At 37.0% G+C, this 17,745-nt stretch overlaps 1 protein-coding gene across 3 annotated transcripts; it reads right to left on the bottom strand.

The window, feature by feature from the left end:
• Positions 1-2,378: 2,378 nt before the first annotated feature.
• Positions 2,379-17,176, bottom strand: yif1b (Yip1 interacting factor homolog B). Of its 3 annotated transcripts, none has more exons than XM_083553139.1 (8): positions 15,913-17,176; positions 14,477-15,685; positions 11,402-11,506; positions 9,385-9,463; positions 8,527-8,584; positions 7,598-7,753; positions 5,687-5,780; positions 2,379-3,870 (listed from the first exon to the last, which is right to left on the bottom strand). In XM_083553139.1, the coding sequence occupies exons 2-8, from the start codon at positions 14,681-14,683 to the stop codon at positions 3,715-3,717; spliced, it is 855 nt and encodes a 284-aa protein (XP_083409265.1). In that variant the 5' UTR covers positions 14,684-15,685; positions 15,913-17,176; the 3' UTR covers positions 2,379-3,714. The 3 variants fall into 3 exon arrangements, with proteins under 3 accessions (XP_083409265.1, XP_083409263.1, XP_083409264.1); XM_083553137.1 differs by having other exon boundaries at positions 14,477-14,697; positions 16,963-17,176; XM_083553138.1 differs by having other exon boundaries at positions 14,477-14,697; positions 16,972-17,175.
• Positions 17,177-17,745: the final 569 nt, after the last annotated feature.

The following is a 17,745-nucleotide window of genomic DNA, read 5'->3' as shown; positions in this document are numbered from 1 at the left end:
ATGCTGCTTAAGTCACATCAGCGGGGGTTCAAGTCAAACCTGGACTTTTGGGCTGGGAATCACTACGACCGGGATCGTCACTGATGAATATCACCATCTTTGAATCGTTTACACCATTCAAATGTCTTACGTAATTATTCGAAAATAACTAGTTTTGGGTGGTAACATTAAATATGATACTTACCTATAACACACCCACAAGTTTAATATTCCTTGCATATATTTCTGTTTCCATGAGTCTCAATCACACTGAATTAAATCCTAAAATCTGAATATTGTATTAGTGAATGTGTATTAATTATTGACTCTCATTCTGGCTGTCATTCCCAGCTGTGAATTGTAAATTATAGTTCTTGGAGCAAGAATCTTTCGAAATATGTCTGAATGCAATAAAAGTAGCCTGAAATGCCAGTGGACTTGGCATGTCATGCTTTGCTCAGCTGAGCAAATCATACAACTGGGATCGATGATTGATGGCACATTTTTGAAAAATTATACTAGCATGAAAAATTGAGAAAAAACAGATAAGAGATAAGATTCAATTCATTTTTATTTGTACAGTGGTACCCCGCTTATCGACCAGCTCGGAGATCGACCTTTTCGCTTAGCGAACAGTTTTTCGACCGAAATTTGCGCCCGCTGAACGACCAAATTCCCGCTTATCAACCTTTTTTTACCCCGACCCACGTGGAGCATTTTTTTTTTTAACTTTTGTAATGTTTTTAATTTAAACTTTTTACTGAATTATTGTCAGAAATCCACATGCCATGCCCCCTCCGGCGACTGTCAAAACCTCCACTTTCCCTGAAGCCCCCTGCTTCAACAATGCACACCTGGGGCTCATTATTCACTCTTTCCCAGCTCCTATATAAACCCTTCATTCATCCACACTCATTGTTGGTATGTGAAGGTGTTTGGTGCATGTTTGTCTGTGTTTTCCCTGTCACTCGTATTCCTATGCGTTTCTTCATTTCTGGACTCCACGCGCTCTCCAAGGCTGCGCTTTCTTTCCAAAACGCACCCCGGATTACCTTTTTTCTCCCGTGCGTTCGCCTGTGGACCTCGCCCCTCCAGGGCGTACCACGGATATCTCTCTCTCTCGTTTGTCGGGATTCTATGGACTGCCGTGTGTGTGTGTGTGTGTTTTCGGTAAACCAAAGTGAACTGTGCTCTGGCTTTGCCTCCGCTCATTACACTGCATAACAATTATATACAGTATTATTTAGTATTAATACTGCTAAAAACAGGGCAAAAATTTTTTATAAATGGGTATCGGTGGAGGTCGGAAACAGATTAATTAGTTTTGCATTATTTCTTATGGGATAATTACATTCGCTCTTCGACCTTTTCGCATTTTGACTGGTTTTAAGGAACGGATTAAGGTCGATACGCGGGGTACCACTGTATTGTGCTTTTAACAATGAACATTGCCTCAAAGCAGCTTTACACATATAATGTGGTGATAAAAATAAATAAGATGTAAGTTTGTCCCTGATGAGTGAGCCGGTTGTGTCTGTGGCAAGGAAAAACTTCCCGAGATGGCATAAAGAAGAATCCTTGAGAGGAACCAGTTTCAAGAGGGAACCCATCCTCATCTGCGTTGCAGAGAATGTCTATTCGGTGAAACCCAGATATTATTCATTCATTCATTCATTTTCTCCCGCTTATCCGTAATTCGGGTAGCGGGGGCAGCAGTCTAAGCAGGCCCCCGCCTCCGACTGCTGCCCAATCCACACAGCACCGTCCCTTACGGTCCCTCCTGCAGGTGGTGAGCCCACTGGAAGACCCAGATATTACAAGAATCTTATTCACATTTAACATCACAACACTAAATCAGCTCCACGTTTGTTATGCATATACGGCTTATATTGTTTGCCACTCAAACGATTTGCATCATGAAAATAGGACACTTGAGTCATCTTAACGCAATCTTCATGTGAAAATCAAGATTCTTGTCTCAAACAGCATGGATGATCTTAGACGAATGTAGTTCATAGTTCATTGACTGTATTTATGAAAAAAATTACTTAAAACTATTCAGCATTACAGCAATGTTGTGAAGATTTTAGAATCTGTATATACTGTTTTATACTGATGTATGTCTGTTAGCATCCAACAATGCTAGCAAAGAATGGTGTGAACAAAACAATTTATTTTTTTTATATTTTCATTGTCTTAGAATGCACAATATGTGAAATGTTGAGGCAGATTGGAACAACAGAAGATCATAACAGATTCCTCTCCTTTCAGTCAAGAGCAGAAATTCTAGGCTGAAATCTATACACATTGAATTCTAAAGCCTAAAACAGGTTCATTATACTGAAATCAACTGAATCTAAGAACATGGCTTCCTGTTAAACAGGAAACAAAAAACAGCCTTTTGATCATTTAACCCATTATTTTAATTTTTTTTAATAATTCAAAAACATTGTTTGAGAAATGCTTTTCACATGGTTAGAGTCTGTATTGAAATGTCTTTTTACTTATAAAACTGACAAATGGACAGCTAAATAAACAGCTCAAGCAAGTTTACACTATCTCAGGTCTTTAAAAAAAACAAAAAATAAAGAGTTTGATTTGATACAGAAATCTACAATGGCATATGAGGAATTTTGGCTTTGCAAAAATAACTGCACTTAGCCCCATACATCATGTCCCCCAGTTACAGCACACCCCAATTTGTTTTATTTCTTATACGCAACAGCAAACAGTTCATTGTTTTTGTCTCACTGCTCTTTTTTCGGCTTCTGATACATGATTATTTTACATGCAAAAATGAACGGGTAATATTTGCATGTCATTCATCTTATATAATGAACATGCAAATTTTGCTAAATAGGCCAAGGTTGTAGATGACTTTAATGAACATGAAAAAACAAAGACCTATCATCAACAGCTTTATTTTAAGTAGAGCCGTATATCTAATACAGAGATGTATATACACATATATAAAATAGATTTTTATCCATTCACTAAGTTTTGCATTGCAAAAATCAGTGATGGGTTTGAAATTATAATGTGTATAATCTGTTCCGCAGAGGCAACCACTTTCCGCTTTGTATTAGCGGTTATTTGCCCAGTGTGAAATTGCAGTAAAATTGTGTATCCCTTATGTATATTACCTCATTTCCTAATATTTTAAGGAAAACAAACTAGACAGGGTGCCACTATTTTAATTACAAAATGAATGGCAGGCAGTTTGGTTGCCAGGCCACCGGAATCCATCGTTTAAAGCACTTTCCAGTAATTACATTGACATATTTTTTAAAATCATTAGCAGAGAAATGCATAAACATACACAGATACAAATGGACAAAATCAAAAACAAAGACAAAACAGGCATTTGGTGAGTAGTTACCTGGGTGTTGGGCTAAATTGTGCAGACTGGCTCAAATAAACCTCATAAGACTGTATTTCAAGTGTTCACATTGTGTAAACAAACAAACAAAAAATTAAATTGCACGACATCATACAAAAAGAAAAACATAAAAAGCAAACAGTCCTTCTTATAAATATACAAGTGGAAAGTAACTGACCTAAAGCAGCTACTGTTTTACTGTAAGCCTTCACAATGCTTGTTCATTCGTTTGCATTTGTGCAAATGGACTCTCCTTGCTTTGAGTCTTTTCTGAGGATGGCCGAGGGAGGCATTCAGTCATGGCTGTAGTGGTAATGTCCTTCATCATCATTGCTCCCACCGTGTAAATCCACTTATTACCTAATCAGGTGGAAAGTTAGCCAGTACATGAACACTGGCTGTGCTGCAGCAATGGCCATGGTTAAGTACATGCGCAGCTGATTCTTCGCTCCTCGGACTAGAACGCCCTCTGCGGCCGCCTCGGACAGAATCTTTAACCTCATTGTTCGGATCTACAGCACACACAGATACACACACATGAGCCATAATTCTAACACAGGGTGAACATTGTGAAAGTATTACATAAAAAGCTCATTTGTGGAATCGTACTGAAAACTCTATAGTTTTTGAGAAACATTTCCCTTCAAGTGTCCATCAGTAAACAGTAAATAAAATCAACAATGATGGAATGGAATTATAACTTCTATAATTTTAGACAATTTAGTGTCAGCCAGATGAGGGTGTGTTCCCTTTTTTTCCCCCCGTTCCTTTTTCCTTCTGGCTCTTCTCATTTGGGATAAATATGTAAGGACTATGTTTGGGACAATGTTAAAAGCGTAATACAAATACAGTTGAATTGAATCGTCAGCACTGCCTGTGACAGCTAACTTATTAAAGTGCATTAGCCAAAAATAGGTTTAGAATAAAATCTGGTGCAAACATGAGGCTATTTTTTTTTTTTTTTTATGCAATCTGTATGAACTCTGTTGCCTTTTAACCATGTCCAGTTTCTCTTTGTCATCTATCAAAATGGAAAAAAAAAAAAAACACTGGACAATAAGATAAGACAAATTAAACTGGACTAATAAGATAAGACTGAATAAAAGATTAACTTTAGTGTAAATGTATTTAACTAAACCCAATTATGATAATGGATATTTCAGAAATTTAAGCCATACGTGCACACACAGTGAGGAAGATGTTTAAGTGCCTTTACATATGCACATTTTTTTTATTCAATGGATTTGACCAGTTGCTTTTCTTGTGTTTTAACTAATTAAAAATTAAAGATTTTTTTTTATGTCAGAAACATATTTATATGCAGAATATAACTTCTTGTGAAATGAAAGACTAATGAAAACATGTATTCGCTTTGTCAAAATGGTTTCAATAGCGCCCACTAGTGGTATACAAAAAAAAAGAGCTAAAAACGAATCATTGCCTGTCCAACTACGCAATCTGAAACTTTTCTGGTCCCTCTGTTGTGGAATACACATTTCAGCTCAGAGCATTAGACCTTAATCGTTTTAAAAGCGCATAGAACCTTACTGCCAAAAAAAAAAAAAATAATCATTTTCCCATAAGGAAACAATTTAAAACAGCTGATGGGTGAAATAGAAATTTGTATATCCGAGTTTATTTATAAAAATCACACATTTTAAACCATGATCACTAATAGTACATGTGTGTCCCATAATTTAAGTGAGTGAGTCATTGGTGTGTAGTGTATAATTCTGGGAACAGTGAGAAAACAAAAATAAAATAAATAAATAAAAAGTGCCAGGGTGTCAGTACTGAGATAGACAGATGCAGAATGCTTGCTATGTCTAAATATTTACTAATCAAGCCCTTGCATGTCAACCATTAGAGTCAAGTTACCAGTTTGGGCAATGCTATTGAAAGTTAGAACTGTTTAGCACAAATCATTGAAAATGCATAAAACCATTTAAGGTACCTGCACCCATACAGATTTCCAAACATCCCAAACTAGAGCCTGTGGAGTAGCTATGATAGTAAATGTTTGACAGTGAAGCACCAAAAAAACAACAGATGTCAAGAAATAAAAAATTAAAATACTAATTTAATAGTAACGTAGAATTACTATAAATTTTATAAAAACGGTTGTTAGAGAATAAAAAAAAAAAAATCTACAATGTCCACCTAATAACTATAGCCATATTTACACATTTACATTTCCCCGTACAACAGTGTGACTATCTGCACCATTTAACATCATTAATAATAATTAAACTATACATAAAGTAAAATAAGCACAAATAAATTAAAATCCCAACAATAAATGCAATGAAACGATGATGCTGCACTCACCGTAAAGACAAAAATGGAAGCACAGCACCAGAAGAGTGAGAGATAATATCCTGTCTTGCCAAACAGGAGCCCAGCTAACACTCCTACTATCATCCTGTGGAGAGAAAACAAAATGAAAAATGATTACAACAGATATTTCCAGGTGCAACTGCAATTACCAGCTTTAGAGATATTTTCATGAAATATTAAATGATATATTTCCATAACAACATTATATAATACAAGACCATTACACTCTTTACAACTTGGGTTTAAAGGATAAAACCACCTTAAAACCACTCTGAATGTCCTCAAGATTTATTTTTTGTAATGTGCCATTAGGAATTAGTGTGCGCTTCCTTAATGTACTTAAGGAAAGCAATGCAGCAGTCCTTTAATCCTTAAATCTGTCCAGATTTTGTGCATTTGGCTCAGATGGGCTTCCAAACTTCAGGCTGTGTAGCAAGTCATCATGTTCATCAACAGCGACACGTTTTCAGAGCTATGAGCCGAACGTTTGCTCTCCACATCTTTGTATTTGTCATTAATGTGAAAGAAAGCAGCAAAACCTGAGCATTACCTCTTTAGTTTGAGAATTTTTTTTCACTCCTATTAGCTGGCAAAAATACTCAAAAAACCCGACACCCATTAACTTCTCACGGGAATAATAAAAAAAATGTTATTGTTTTTTTTAATTGTTGTTTAAATGACATAAAAAATATATATATATAAATAAAAAAATATGCTTTTACTTGTCACATGTACAATACAGCATGGTGAAATTCTTTCTTTAAATATGATGGGAAGCTGGGGGTCTAAGCCATGAAACAGTACCCCTGGAGCAAGGAGGGTTCAGGGCCTTGCTCAAGGACCCAAAGTGGCAGATTGGCAATACTGGGGATTAAATGGCATCTTGGCAATACTTGGGCTTTCACTTCCCCAACATCAATGGCTATTTTCATGGCAGAATCAAGGTAATGGAAAACGTGGCAGTAGAAGCATACATGCTTTCTGAGTCAAAACACTTGTCTTGTGTTAAGATGTTATTACTGTATGTTTGTTTTACAGTGGTCACATGTTGGGGGTTCTTCTACATTTAGCACTAAAAGTGTGTGAGGGTCTGGAGCATCCAATGCGAAATCTTGTATATATGAACTGGTTGTGACTGGATTTGAATTGAAAGTTGAGTAACTGTCTTTTGTTTAAAGCTGGGTTGATTCGATGTAATTTTTATCTGTGCACTGGCATCATTCCACCATTTTATTATTTTTTTTAAGATGTACGAGTTTATTATTGATTTGAGGTCTGATGGTGGGATTTTGCGGTCTCAGACTCCCATAGACATTAACAGCAATGTCTTAGCAGATCACAGTCTGATATGGCTTGATATCCACGAAAAAAAAAAAAGGATGTTAAAGTTTTGTCTCTGTAGGGAGTCAACTTTAAATAGGATGGCAGCAATTATGGAATGTTCAATCCTTTGTCCTGGAATACGGATACCACGTCACTGGACTGACAAATTTGAATCACTAGGCACAAATGTACTTGAGTTTCACAGGGGCTCCTTTAAGCAGCAGGATAAAATGCAGAACTATGAAACGGGTTAAGGAGTGCAGATCACTTTCAGAGTGTCCATAAAGGAAGCTATAACTAAACAGTTTCATCCTTCTGTAATTTCGGTTCCTATTAATGGTTGAACAGCAATGTTTTCAAGAAGATTTGTCTATCAAATACACAGCTTTTTCTGTAATTTTATGAAACTTGCATGCAAAGATTAATAAAAAATCTCCACATGGAAACAGGGTATGTACATGCACTAAAGCAGTGCAATAAATAAATAAATAAATAAATTACTTTAGTACTACAGCAGTTTCTGAACCTGTTCGGAACTACAGCAAGTCATTTTATTCAGTCTTTAGGCAGCCACCTTACCCAACATATTTGTATCCAGAAAAAGCCACCAGGTCGATGGTGGTGAGATCTGTGTTCACCGTGACCAGGTAAAGGCTGAGGAGAACGGCAAGAACTTCAATAATGAGCCAGACCAGCGCTGAGCTAGCCTGCATCCCCAAGATCTCAGGGGAAAAGCTGAATATAGACACACATACAAAGCCAGTTTCAGTCATGTAAATCAACTGTGAAAAAAAACTTGTGCAGGTTTAAACCAAATATCCCACAATATTAAACAACCATACAAATAAAAAGTATGACGTGTCAAATACACTGTTATTTTGTTTGTAAATCACTGTATAAATAAAAAAAACAATAATGCAATTTGCATTATGATACATTTGCATTATTACATTATTATATATACATAATTTTTTTATTTAACAGTATATCCTTTTAACGATTGATTATATCATTATTATAGATCATAAATCAACTAATTATAAATCACTATAAAACTATAGTCAATAATTAAGCAAATGAAAGATATTGACGCTATACGCTATACGCCTAAGGAAAGCAGTATGCAAAGACTGCATTATCCAGTTCCATACGTGTAACTGGTTTCATGTTTTGACAGCTTTAGATCAGATCATATTTGACACGCTGTCTGACACAGTGTGGAGACTGCCAGAGAAGGAGAGCATGCTCGGGTTGTGTCTTTAAATAGGAGTAGCTCCTTTGCTGCCCTGAAATAGAAGCCGCATTTATTTGTCACATACACGCTACAGCATGGCGAACTTTGTTTCTTTTCTTGGTAGGTATGGAGCAGAGAAAGGGTCTCAGGGCCTAACAGTGTCAGCTTAGAGGTGTTGGGGGCTTTAACTCTCAACCTTTTGCTCAATAACCCACAGCCACCAGTGCCCTAGTAAGTAAGGGTCTAACGAATATGTGCAGAAAGCCACTCTTACCGGTTTTGTGTGCCGAGGGCCAGGCCTGCAATCAGGACATACGTGATAAAAGCCATTGCTGAAATAATAAGGGGAGGAAATTAGACATCCAGAGCATGGCATGCAAACAATGCACAGGGTAAATACTTGCATTAGCCTAATAACTGGGTAATAATCAGAAACATTATACAAAAGAAAAAATGGCATTTGATTACTCCTCTTTTTGCCTTGATACAAACCGCAATAACTCACAGGTAAAGACACCACAAGTTTAAACTTAACTCCCTTTTCCAATGACTGCATGTAGTCATTGGAAAAGGGAGTTAAGTTTAAGAAAAACATTAAGTTCAAAAAAACATTAAGTTAAAAAAAAACATTTTGATGTGCCCGCTACTGTTTCCAATATTCCTGCAGGTCTCCAGGAAGACTGAGCTGCAAAGAGTCCCATGGTTTGACTGTCTAATACCCTACAGTCCTCAACCTACAAACTGACCATTCGCTTTGAATGTTTTTTTTCCTCTCACCGTTTTTCCTCTCACCGCCGCTTAAAATACTGTTTAGATTGCATGCAATTTACAAGTAAAAAAATGTTAAACGAAAAGATTTGCAGCAGTTTATGCTACACAAAGTTCTTTCGAAATGGACATTCCAATTGATTCGAATCAATGAACAATGAAATGAATAAACACAGTCTGTGTCCCCTCCCTAAGAGCATGCTTTATCTAGAGAATGCTGAAGGCATCATAATCCTTAGCTTAATTTACATATCTACCAAGTAAAGCAAGGACTTATTGACTTATTCCTTTTCTTTTAAAGGAGTAGTTAGCAGATTAGCCAAAACTACTGCATCATTTGTTATGAAATATATCAATAACTTACCAGGAATGTACAGGTCCGGAGCGTTGACATCAAAACGTGGAGCTACTGGAGTATCCTGCTGGTAACTCACTTCCCAGTTCTGTAATGACAGCACTGATGAGTACCAAAGACACACAGTTAACTGTTAATACAGATACAGGTTCAAACTAAATTACTGCATGTGTAAAGAGATTAATAATAAAACCATCGGAAATGCAACTAGTTGTGATATTTGAACGGCGAAGGAACAAATGGGTGGCATTATAGTGAAAAAGAAAAAACACGGCTATGCAAAGATACACAATAAAAGGTTTAAAATCTATGTTTGCACAGTCATGGATAAAAAGCTCATAAACAGCCTGGTGATGCAGGGTATGACCAAAAGTATTTGGACACCTAATCGTCACACAGCCCATTCCAAATTTAATTCCTTTTTCCTGTTATATAATACAACAGTTAATTTAGGCGCACTGACAGGAGTTGTTGAGTGGATTTCCAAAAGTGCTTATATTTACTATAACCGCACTGGGACTTGTAAATGTGTCAATCGCTCCACTAGTCTTTAGAGGTGTACGCCTGTTTGACGTAATACGTAACGAAACAACATCCTGTTAATACTAAAGTGCTTCAACCCGACATCTGGAAGACTGGAAAAAAATAAAATAAAATAAGCTACAATGGATGAAATAAACAAATACAATGATAATATAGTGCTAATACATAGTAGGCCTATTCTTTAAATAAATAAAAAAAGAAAAAAGAAAAAGAAAAAGATGTACCCTGATACTCTGGGTATAGGGTGACATTCAATGATAAACAATAAAATGTTAAAAAAAAAAAAAAAAAAAAAAAAAGCCCTGCTATAATGTAGAAGTTAATTGTATACTCTACTCATAGTATACTCGTAGCAGTTACATACACAGAAAACATTAATAATCCCTTTTAAAGAGCAGAAATAGCTGGTGTTTTGCACTGGTGTCTTTAGAACACTGCTACTGCAAGAGCACCTTTAGTAAAATAAAAAAATAAAAAAAAAACATGCACTTCCCTAACCAAATAGGTTCACACTGCCTGAATGAAAGTTCACCTTTTACTAGTTAAACAACATATTCAGATATATTAAAATGTTTTTACTTATACAAACATAAAGAATGCAAATAGGCCTGTGTGAAGTGGGATTAGCATGATGTATCACTCATTCCATAGGAGACTGTCTGTTTACTTTGGCACTACTTCAGGCAGGTGCACGAACATTATAAAAGTTTGAAAACATCGAGTCTTTTTGAGAGACACAAAAATGTTCCTTTTATTTATATGCAACAAACGAGTAATTTAATGCCATGAAGATTAACTTCGACCAAACAAATATCCGGACAGTTCATTTCTTCAAACATTCAGATTAAATACTTTGCCATGCTTCTTGTAAAACTTGCCAAAAATGTTAACTCGTTGGATCTTTCTTTCTGACCTGGTGATCCAGTTCATCCCAGAGCAGTTCAATAGGATTTACCTGTGGTGACTTGGCAGCCATTTCATGATTAACACTCCAGCGGACTTTTTGCTGTCAAAATAATGATTACAGCGCTTAGACGTATGCTTCAGTTCATTGTCTTGTTGCAAGGGGCGTTAAAGTACGGTATGGTAGCCATGTTGGTTCAGTGTTCCTTTTACCGGAATAAGTTTCCAACCTTCCCTGCTCAAAAACAACCACAAAGCATTACACTTCCACCTCAAGGTTTGACTGTGGGCGTGAGGCAGTCTGCCAACATCTTCTCTCCTGTTTTTCTTCTCACACAAGTTCTTCTGTTAGAGCCAAAAATGTCTAATTTGTACTTATCTGTCTACAGAACTTTCTTCCACTCATTCATTGTCTAATTTTGTGTGATTGTACCTTTAACATATGTTGCATATAAACAAAAGTAACATGCATGTGTCTCAAAAAATAATAAGATAAAAAAATAAAAAGATAAATAAACTTCTTAATCAGGTTTTTTTTTTAACCCTGTACACACAAGTTTACATAGAACATAAGGAATACCTCATGCATATAGGGGAATACTAGCAGTCCCAGCTTCTTGCCAACATATACCGTGTCCACAGCGAAATAATATTTCAGTTTGGAGATGGGGATGAAACGGTCAAGCTGTAAATTGAGAGAGAGAGAGAGAGAGAGAGAGAGAGAGAGAGAGAGAGAGAGAGAGAGAGAGAGAGAGAGAGAGAGAGAGAGAGAGAGAGAGAGAGAGAGAGAGAGAGAGAGAGAGAGAGGCATTAACTCTGACATTTTTCTTTCTTTAAGGACACTTGTAAATAAAACTATTAACTACACCATCACTTTTGACCATGACCATTTATGGGCCTATTTTTTTTGGTTTGGTCAGCAACAATAAAGTAAGCATGTACAGGAACATGTATTTTTTTATTTATTAAATTTTTTCCTCAGTCGAAGGTCCCCGTTGTATCTCCGAAATGTTGTAAGTCATGGTCTGACTGTATTTCAGTTCTGCAATACAGTCATGAATTTCAACACTTTACTTCCAATAGGCCATGCTTATTTTTGTTGGTGAATGCTACGTTTGTAATGTAACACACGTCTATAAAAGGGCACAATTCTAATATTTTATATATATTATATATATATATATATATATATATATATATATATATATATATATATATATATATATATATATATATATATATATTTATAAACATATTTCATAAATATACATACAAGCTTACAAGCTTTTTAAATATGCATACAAGCTTTGATTACCTAAATAAAATCTATAACTTTTCACTTCATAAGATGACCATTTTATAATCTTCTCCTTTTGCTTATGTTGGTTGTAGCGGGACTGAACTGCTTATTTTTATTACAACCATTCGTGTATGAATAAACAAGGAAGTTTGCACAACAGAGCCTTTTTTTTATTCTTAACCCTTGCCCACTCCTGTCATGGTCATGCTTTTTTTTTTTTTTTATATACAGTGGGTACGGAAAGTATTCAGACCCCCTTAAATTGTTCACTCTTTTTTATTTTGCAGCCATTTGCTAAAATCATTTAGGTTCATTTCTTTTCCTCATGAATGTACACACAGCACCCTATATTGACAGAAAAACACAGAATTGTTGACACTGTTGCAGATTTATTAAAAAAGAAAAACTAAAATATCACATGGTCCTAAGTATTTAGACCCTTTACTCAGTATTTAGTAGAAGCCCCCTTTTGATCTAATACAGCCAGGAGTCTTTTTGGGAAGGATGCAACAAGTTTTTCACATCTGGATTCAGGGATCCTCTGCCATTCCTCCTTGCAGATCCTCTCCACTTCTGTCAGGTTGGACGGTAAACGTTGGTGGACAGCTATTTTTAGGTCTCTCCAGAGATGCTCAATTGGGTTTAAGTCATTACTCTGGCTGGGCCATTCAAGAACAGTCACAGAGTTGTTGTGAAGCCACTTCATCGTTATTCTAGCTGTGTGCTTAGGGTCATTGTCTTGTTGGAAGGTAAACCTTCAGCCCAGTCTGAGGTCCAAAGCACTCTGGAGAAGGTTTTCGTCCAGGATATCCCTGTGCTTGGCCGCATTCATCTTTCCCTTGATTGCAACCAGTCGTCCTGTCCCTGCAGCTGAAAAACACCCCCACAGCATGATGCTGCCACCACCATGCTTCATTGTTGAGACTGTACTGGACAGGTGATGAGCAGTGCCTGGTTTTCTCCACACATACCGCTTAGAATTAAGGCCAAAAAGTTCTATCTTGGTCTCATCAGACCAGAGAATCTTATTTCTCACCATCTTGGAGAACTCCATGCGGGTTTTCATGTGTCCTGCACTGAGGAGAGGCTTCCGTCGGGCCACTCTGCTATAACGCCCCACTGGTGAAGGGCTGCAGTGATGGTTGACTTTCTACAACTTTCTCCCATCTCCCGACTGCATCTCTGGAGCTCAGCCACAGTGATCTTTGGGTTCTTCTTTACCTCTCTCACCAAGGCTCTTCTCCCCCGATAGCTCAGTTTGGCCGGTCGGCCAGCTCTAGGAATGGTTCTGGTCGTCCCAAACGTCTTCCATTTGAGGATTATGGAGGCCACTGTGCTCTTAGGAACCTTAAGTGCAGCAAAAAAATTTTTGGAACCTTGGCCAGATCTGTGCCTTGCCACAATTCTGTCTCTGAGGTCTTCAGGCAGTTCCTTTGACCTTAATGATTTTCATTTGCTCTGACATGCATTGTGATCTGTAAGGTCTTATATAAACAGGTGTGTGGCTTTCCTAATCAAGTCCAATCAGTATAATCAAAAATTTCTGGACTCAAATGAAGGTGTAGAACAATCTCAAGGATGATCAGAAGAAATGAAGAGCACCTGAGTTAAATATATGAGTGTCACAGCAAAGGGTCTGAATATTTAGGACCATGTGATATTTCAGTTTTTCTTTTTTAATAAATCTGCAAAAAGGTCAACAATTCTGTGTTTTTCTGTCAGTATGGGGTGCTATGTGTACATTCATGAGGAAAAAAAATAAACTTAAATGATTTTAGCAAATGGCTGCAATATAACAAAGAGTGAAAAATTTAAGGGGGTCTGAATACTTTCCGTACCCACTGTATATACGTGCCTGTGATATTTTTTCTGATTTTCCAAAACATATGAAATATTAACAATTATATTAAGCCACAGTGGCCATAAACAGGATGAAGTGATTACTGAAGATTGAGTGAATGAATGTTGTAAATCAATCTTGCTGCATCCAGTTTGCAATGTTAATCAAAGTGGCCTTTCTTTGTCATGCATCTGATAGTTCCCTTCCACTCACATGAGAGTTCATTACTCTCAGGCTATTTTTCTTGGTTTACAATTCAGTCCTTTGTGTTAGATAGTGGTTGGGGAACTGGGCTGTTTTATACTGAAGCAGGGCAAAGTTAATGGAGTTTCTGTACTCTAGCAGGAAAAACTATTGTTTCAGCCTTTTGATGCTAAACAAGGCTATCAAGAGACAGGAGATCAAGGCATAAAAATGCCACCCTTGCCAGGAGATTTCAGTCACATCACAATCAGCTCCATATTGAATGCATTCAAATATGGACCCAAACAAATTAGAACAAAGAGATCCCTTACGTTTTTATCCATCATTTGTTTGCCCTGGCTTGCGAGGCTGCTCCCATAGGCCATAGCAAGATTGGACATTGGATCTGACAGGATGGCATGGCCTGCGTAATCCATCCCTCCTTTGTCCATGCTGCCAGGTCCAGAGTTGTGTTGAACAGCACTGGTGTCATCGAAAAGCTGACTGGATTCACCAGAGTCTGGGCCTGGACCTCTCATCCTCGACCTGGCTTCTGAAACAAAAAATACATCTGAGTGAGAGACAGGCTGATTCTCAAATTACTTATTTCACTAGGTAAATTTTACAGGATAAATAAAATACTAAATTATCCAGCAGAATGGCATCTGGAAACAAGTCTCAATCGTTCAATGCATTAGACTCGCCTGTATTAATATAGAATTAGTCTAGAAAATCTGAACAGAAGGCAGAAACACTATACGGCCAAAGGTTTGTGGACGCCTGACAATCACACCCGTATGCGATCCTTCTCTTAACTGCTGCCGCAAAAATGGAAATTCAGATTTGCACTCATTCATACAGAGTGCGTTGGCCTGAAAGTTTCAGATTACCACAAATCTGGTGCACATAAGTTATACATAACCATGTTGTAACAGTTTATTTGGTTGTCATCAGACTTAGGGCAATGTAATCTATGCTGCCCAAAAAGTGCCCTTTTAGCCGACTTTGGAGCTTTATTTATGTATTTAAAAAACTGCTCGGAGACTGCTATGAAGCCCATTATATTTTATTAATTTATATATTTTATTCCCAGACCGAGACACTTTGAACCTGTAGTGAAATTTGTTTAAAATTCCAAATGAATCCATAGTTTGCATGAAATTTTATTAATTTTTCTTTTTTCAAACATTTTTGCATTTCATTACAAAAAACATTACTTTATTCTTTATTATCATAACCATGTGCACACAACAAGTTACGTAAAGACAACCAAAGTCAGAGTGAAAAAATTTGAGTGGCCTGAACAGAATCCAAACCTCAACCCAGATGAACAATAACTTTGGGATGAACTGGAACACTGTCTGCAACCCAGACCTCCATGCTCAACATATGTAGACCTATATGTAGACCTCAATAACTAATGTTCTCATTGCTAAATGAGCTCAAATCCCTACATGCTCCAGAAACATGTAAAACCTTAAGGGGCAAAACAAATGGGAGGAAAACTATAATGGGTGTGTTGAGGTCGCGCGTTCACAATCCTTGGTCCATCATCATCATCTTTCGGCTGCTCCCATTAGGGGTCGCCACAGCGGATCATCCGTCTTCATACCACCCTGTCCTCTACATCTGCCTCTTTCACACCTACTACCTGCATGTCTTCCCTCACCACATCCATAAACCTCCTCCTTGGCCTTCCTCTTTTCCTCCTGCCTGGCAGCTCCATCCTCAGCATTCTCCTACCAATATAACTCATGTCCCTCCTCACAATCCTTTGTCCATGTAGTATGTAAATGATGCTTGACTGTATTGCAGGTGAGTGAACATTTGAACAAGTCCTTAACCTACACCTATTGTACTAATTAATTCCTTAATTCCCCAAACTAATTCCTTCCTTTATTCTTCTGTTCCATCCTTAATTAATTCTCTCATCCATTCCATCATTTGTTTCTTCCTTCATTCATTCATTCATCACTTCCTTCGATCACAGTAGGTAAATGATTAATTCAGAAACATGAACATTATTAAGCATCCATTTGAAAAACACAAATAAAAGGCTTTGAACTGGAACAGGAAGCTGTCAAAGAAAACGAGTCATTCATTCTGACCAATCAGAATCAAGAATTCAGCAGAGGTTATGGTATAAAGTAAAAATTGTATATTATGTTTTCTATTACATTGACTACATGTATTAAGAGTCAGTTAAAATAATAATTACAATATCTGATAAATTATCTTACACAGAACACCAGGTTTATATCAGTGACTGGTTAAATGAAGTAATGAATGAACCGACGCTAAGCGGTTTACTAGCCGAGGATTAGCCGTTAAATCTTCTAAATACCGAATTGTACTACATATTCAGTAAAATTGATTGTTATAATATGATATAAATACATGTTTACTTATTTGTAATGTTAATTAGCAAGCTAACATATTTAATATGCTAGCGGTAGCAAAACACGGGAGTGTCCTGGTCCTTACTGAAAGCTAAAAATAGGCCCAATCCCAAACTGCTTGCTGATGGAAAGCTAGTACCCTCCGTTAAAGGGCGCCAAAAGAACTCGGCCCATATATGATGTAGTGCACCTAAATAGAGAGGAGAGAGAGATTTGGGATTGATCCCAAACCAAGACACGGTTTCTGGCCTACCATTATCAGTATCAGATTATTAAATACAAATGTTACTCGTGGTAAATAAACTCATATATAATTAACTAAATCTGAAGTTAAAATCTGACCTGTGGTTGAATTTCTTATTCAAATAAATGAAAATTAAACTGTCCAAAGAAATCACAACACAAATAACACGACGTACGTAACTTACGCTGTCTGAACCCACTCTGATTCGTGTAATCCATCCTCACAAAAAATATATAAATACAAATGTTAATCTTATCTGCGCTCGGTCCGTTTTAAAAGCACTAATAGCTTTATTATAAAGCAACTTTTTAGGAGATTACTTTCGAAATCATCGCCTAAGACACCGGCTTCGTTTCTCCGGAGCCGGAATGACGTCAATTAACTAAACCAATCAAAGTGCGAATTATCATTAAAGAGGGCGGGTCTTTGAAAATCCCAACCAATAAACGCACTCTCCTGAACTACAACGCTAACGGAATATGCAGAAGCAACATTATTGCGCATGCGTGTGAGGACGTTGCGGCAACTGCGCCGCCATCTTGGAGAGGTCAGCTTTGCATCGGTTGAGAAGCTTCTTGGGTAGGTTTTCTCGATGCAGCTCACGTCAATGGGAACATTATGTTTAATGGAAATTCAAACTCCTGTAAAAGAAAGGAAGCTTTAAGAGTTCTAACTGTGAAAGGTGTAAGACTTTGGAGGGACTACTGATAGTCCCTACAATTCAATACCTCATATTGAATCGAAGCTTCTTCCAGTTGGATTTGCGCCCCCTGGCGTACATACAATGTTCTTCCAGCTGCGCCCTCTGGCGTACATAAAATGTTCATTATGATGTAATAAAGCGTCATTCTTGTGATAAACTTTTGACACGCGTGTTCACACATAATTTACTATTAACAAAAAAATTATCTAATTGAAATCACTGATTTGACCAAATAAGTTTTATTTTTTATTTTTA

The sequence above is a fragment of the Silurus aristotelis genome (genome assembly GCF_946808225.1).
Source record: "Silurus aristotelis genome assembly, chromosome: 10".
NCBI classification, from domain to species: domain Eukaryota; kingdom Metazoa; phylum Chordata; class Actinopteri; order Siluriformes; family Siluridae; genus Silurus; species Silurus aristotelis.
This window is presented reverse-complemented; position numbering and strand designations above follow the sequence as displayed.

What these genes read in the sequence shown, in the direction of transcription:
- yif1b (XM_083553137.1), bottom strand. Translation starts at nt 17,005, where the DNA reads ATGGATTACACGAATCAGAGTGGGTTCAGACAGCGTAAGTTAC. An exon ending in TATTCCCCTATATGCATGAG is followed by an intron (nt 9,464 to 11,401) that starts GTATTCCTTATG and finishes CTGTCATTACAG; the next exon opens with AACTGGGAAGTGAGTTACCA. An exon ending in TCTGGATACAAATATGTTGG is followed by an intron (nt 5,781 to 7,597) that starts GTAAGGTGGCTG and finishes TTCTCTCCACAG; the next exon opens with GATGATAGTAGGAGTGTTAG.